This window comes from Ananas comosus, linkage group 12 (genome assembly GCF_001540865.1).
Source record: "Ananas comosus cultivar F153 linkage group 12, ASM154086v1, whole genome shotgun sequence".
Classification (NCBI taxonomy): domain Eukaryota; kingdom Viridiplantae; phylum Streptophyta; class Magnoliopsida; order Poales; family Bromeliaceae; genus Ananas; species Ananas comosus.
This window is the reverse complement of record NC_033632.1, coordinates 6,789,313-6,792,992: the sequence shown is the minus strand read 5'-3', so window position 1 is coordinate 6,792,992 and position 3,680 is coordinate 6,789,313. Positions and strand designations below refer to the sequence as shown.

General features: G+C 45.7%; 1 protein-coding gene across 1 annotated transcript; it reads left to right on the top strand.

Moving 5' to 3' along the window:
- Positions 1,690-2,154, top strand: LOC109718529. Its single transcript, XM_020244790.1, has one exon. It carries the CDS (start codon positions 1,690-1,692, stop codon positions 2,152-2,154), a length of 465 nt encoding a protein of 154 aa, XP_020100379.1.

Genomic DNA, 3,680 nt, shown 5'->3' with positions numbered 1-3,680 from the left:
ACGGTGACGGAGGTGAGGAGTTTCCTTGGACTTGCTGGATATTACCGTCGGTTTGTGGAAGTCTTTGCGAAGCTTTCCACACCCATCACTCGATTGACTCGTAAAGAAATTAAGTTCACTGGAGTGAGGATTGTCAGAGGAGCTTCGATGAGTTGAAACAGAGGTTGACGTCGGCTCCTATCCTTGCCCTTTCAGTGATGGGGGAAGGATTTGTGATCTACAGTGATGCATCGCACAGTAGTTTGGGCTGTGTGCTGATGCAGCATGGTAAGGTAATTGCTTATACTTCACGGCAATTGAAGGATTACGAGAAGAATTACCCTACGCATGACTTGGAGCTCACCGCAGTGGTTTTTGTATTAAAGTTGTGGCGGCATTACTTATATGGCAAGCGCTGCGAGGTGTTTACTGATCATAAGAGTCTCAAGTATCTGTTCACCCAAAGGGAGTTGAATTTGAGGCAACGTCGGTGGTTGGAGTTACTGAAGGACTATGATATTAGTATTCAGTATCATCCCGGCAAGGCAAATATGGTGGCAGATGCGTTGAGCTGAAGTCAGTGTAGAGTTTGAGCCTGATGATTACTCAGTAGAGGCCGTTACTTGAGGAGTTGCAGCGGTTGCGACTCGAGGTTGTGTCCCCTGGATCTACTGCAAGACTGATGTCTATGGTCTTGCAGCCCACTCTGTTGAGTAGGATCCAGGAGAAACAGAGTGGAGATTCACACTTGCTGAGGATTCGAGAGCAGTTAGAGAGAGGACATGCAGAGGGTTTTACAGTGGACAGTTTGGGAGTACTGCGGTACAGGGACCGACTGTCTGTGCCTATGAATTCAGAGATCCGAGAGGATATTTCGAGAAAGGCTCATTGTTCACCTTATACGGTTCACCCTGGTGGAACCAAGATGTATAAGGATCTAAAGGCACAGTTCTAGTGGAATGGAATGAAATGAGACATTGGCAGATTTGTAACCCAGTATCTCACTTCTCAACAGGTAAAGGCAGAGCATCAGGTACCTGCTGGCAAGCTTCAGAGTCTGCCAGTGCCCGAGTGAAAATGGGAGCAGATCACGATGGACTTTGTCGTGTGATTGCCTAGAGCACAGGGTGGTTTCGATGCTATTTGGGTGATAGTGGACAGATTGACTATTTGGGTGCTATTTGGGTGATAGTGGACAGACTGACTAAGTCTGCTCATTTCCTACCAGTATAGACCACTTGGTCCAGGGAGAGACTCGCACAGCTGTATCTGGATGAGATTGTTAGGCTGCATGGTGTGCCGATTTCAATCGTATCTGACAAAGACCCGAGATTTGTTTTGCACTTTTGGAGATGTCTTCAGACTGTCTTGGGTACACAGTTGCATTTCAGCACGGCGTTTCACCCACAGACGGATGGTCAGTCAGAGCGGACCATTCAGACTCTGGAGGACATGTTGAGGACATGCATCCTAAACTTTGGAGGAGGGTGGCATCGACATTTGAGACTGGTTGAGTTTGTGTACAACAACAGTTATCAAACGAGCATTCAGATGGCTCCGTTTGAGGCGTTGTATGGACACAAATATCGATCCCCTTTGTTTTGGAGTAATGTGGGTGAAAGAAAGACGCTAAAACTTGAAATTTTATAAGAGGCAGAGGAAAAGGTTAGTGCAGTGCGACGACACCTTTTGACAGCCCAGAGCCGCCAGATGAGCTACGCCAATATCAGGAGACGAGACTTAGAGTTCCAGATTGGAGATCATATATTTCTGAAAGTCTCGCCGCCCAGAGGCATACGCAGATTTGGAGTGCATGGAAAGCTCAGTCCACGCTCTGTTGGTCAGGTGTTGGAGCGAGTTGGGCCAGTTGCCTACAGGATTGCTCTACCCCCACGACTAGCCGGTATTCACGATATTTTCCATGTCTCAGCATTGAGGAAATATGTGTTCGATCCCTCTCACGTGATTGACTTCACTCCGCTTGAACTGGGCGAGAACCTGAGATATGAGGAGCGACCGGTGCGAATTCTAGCTCGTGAAACGAAAGAATTGTGCAGCTCGGTCATTCCTTATGTAAAGGTGCAGTGGAGTAATCACGAGGAGCGAGAGGCGACATGGGAGCTTGAGACAGTGATGAGGGAATCCTACCCCTACTTGTTTGATGCGCCGGTTTGAGGTATGAATTTAAGTTTCAAGGACGAAACTTTTTGTACTGGAGGAGGATGTAGTGCTCCTGAGGTTTGGATAGGATTGGCTTCAGTATTAGTGACTGGTCGACACATCTAGAGAGTGTCGGACTGAGTCGGAGTTGTTTTTGTACGAAATAGATGCAAAAATGGATTCTGCGCACTCAAATGAGCAAAACTGGAGTTTTGCTAGTTTCGGGTGCCCAGAACTGGTTTGGGTCGCCCAGAACGTAAGTGCCGAGCTGAGTAGAACTGGAAGCCAATTCGGATTCTTGTTTTGAGCTCCCAGAAGTGGGTTCGAAAATTTACTTCGTGAGTATCGTTTGCGCTGACACGTGGCTGGTGGTAGGTGAGCTCCGCCGGAGTCGCATATGGGTGCAGCACACCACTGCCGGAGGAACCGAAGGGGAGCAAGTATGTAGCCTGGAGGTTTCGGACGCCCAGAAAGGGGTTTTGGGCGCCCAAAAGTGTGGTTTTCTGCAGAACCTGCAAGTTAACCTCTTTTGTTCCTGAGGCTTATCTGACCGTTTGATCACCCTATAAATAGAGAGAGTACGTCCCTGGTGAGCTCTTTTCACCTCCTCTTCACAGTGAAGCCTACAATTGCATTTCAACCCCTCCAAACTTCCCAAATTACTCCAAATTCCTCAAATTGAAGTTTAAAGGCTGCAGTTTCAGCAGATTCCAACAGCGACCTTCGGCGTTTTGGCCCGTGTGCGACATAGGAAGCTCCGTTTTTCACAAAATTTGATTTGTTGGATTCTGGACTTCAAGTGAAATTCGTGGAGCCTATTTTGACAGAAATTTATTGAGGTTTGTATAGTCAATTTCGTGTTTTCCTGAGCTGCTCGGATTTTGGACCTGAAATTGAGTTTCTTTGATTTTCTTGGACTAATTCTTGGAGGGAGCTGGAATTGCAACCTGAGATTGATACTCCATCATAGTTCTCTGGATTTGAGACTGCTTCTCATCTGAATTTGAGTTTTGAAGGTAAAGTTGACATTGGAATTGGATGATATTAGCTTAAGTGCTGAATTTTTGAAATATTGATGAATTTTGGTGGATTTTTGTGTAGACCTTGGTTTTGTTTGGTTGCTGGTTGTGGCAGAGATTGACAGGGGTTCCGGCGACTTCTCGCTGCCATGGATTTAGCACTTAAGGTAAGTTAATCATCGGATTCTCCTCCTAAGTGTATGTGTAGTCAACATGTATATTTTCAGTAGTTGTATATCCTATTTTTAGCTCGAATTCATCGATTAGCCTGTTAAATGAAATCTGAATTTGGAGCATTTTGTAGTAAGTTAGATAAATTATACATGTTGAACTTGGAATTGACTTAGAAGAAAACTAGCGCTTCTACACTGTCATATATTAAAACTACCAGATTTAGCTCTAGAAGCCGTAATTTGTTTGTATCACCACAGTTTGTGGGCGGTGGATACCTAGGATAGTGTATAATATATTTACGCTCGTGCTGAGATGCCGAGCTTATTTTTACAGCAGTGTTTAGACTGT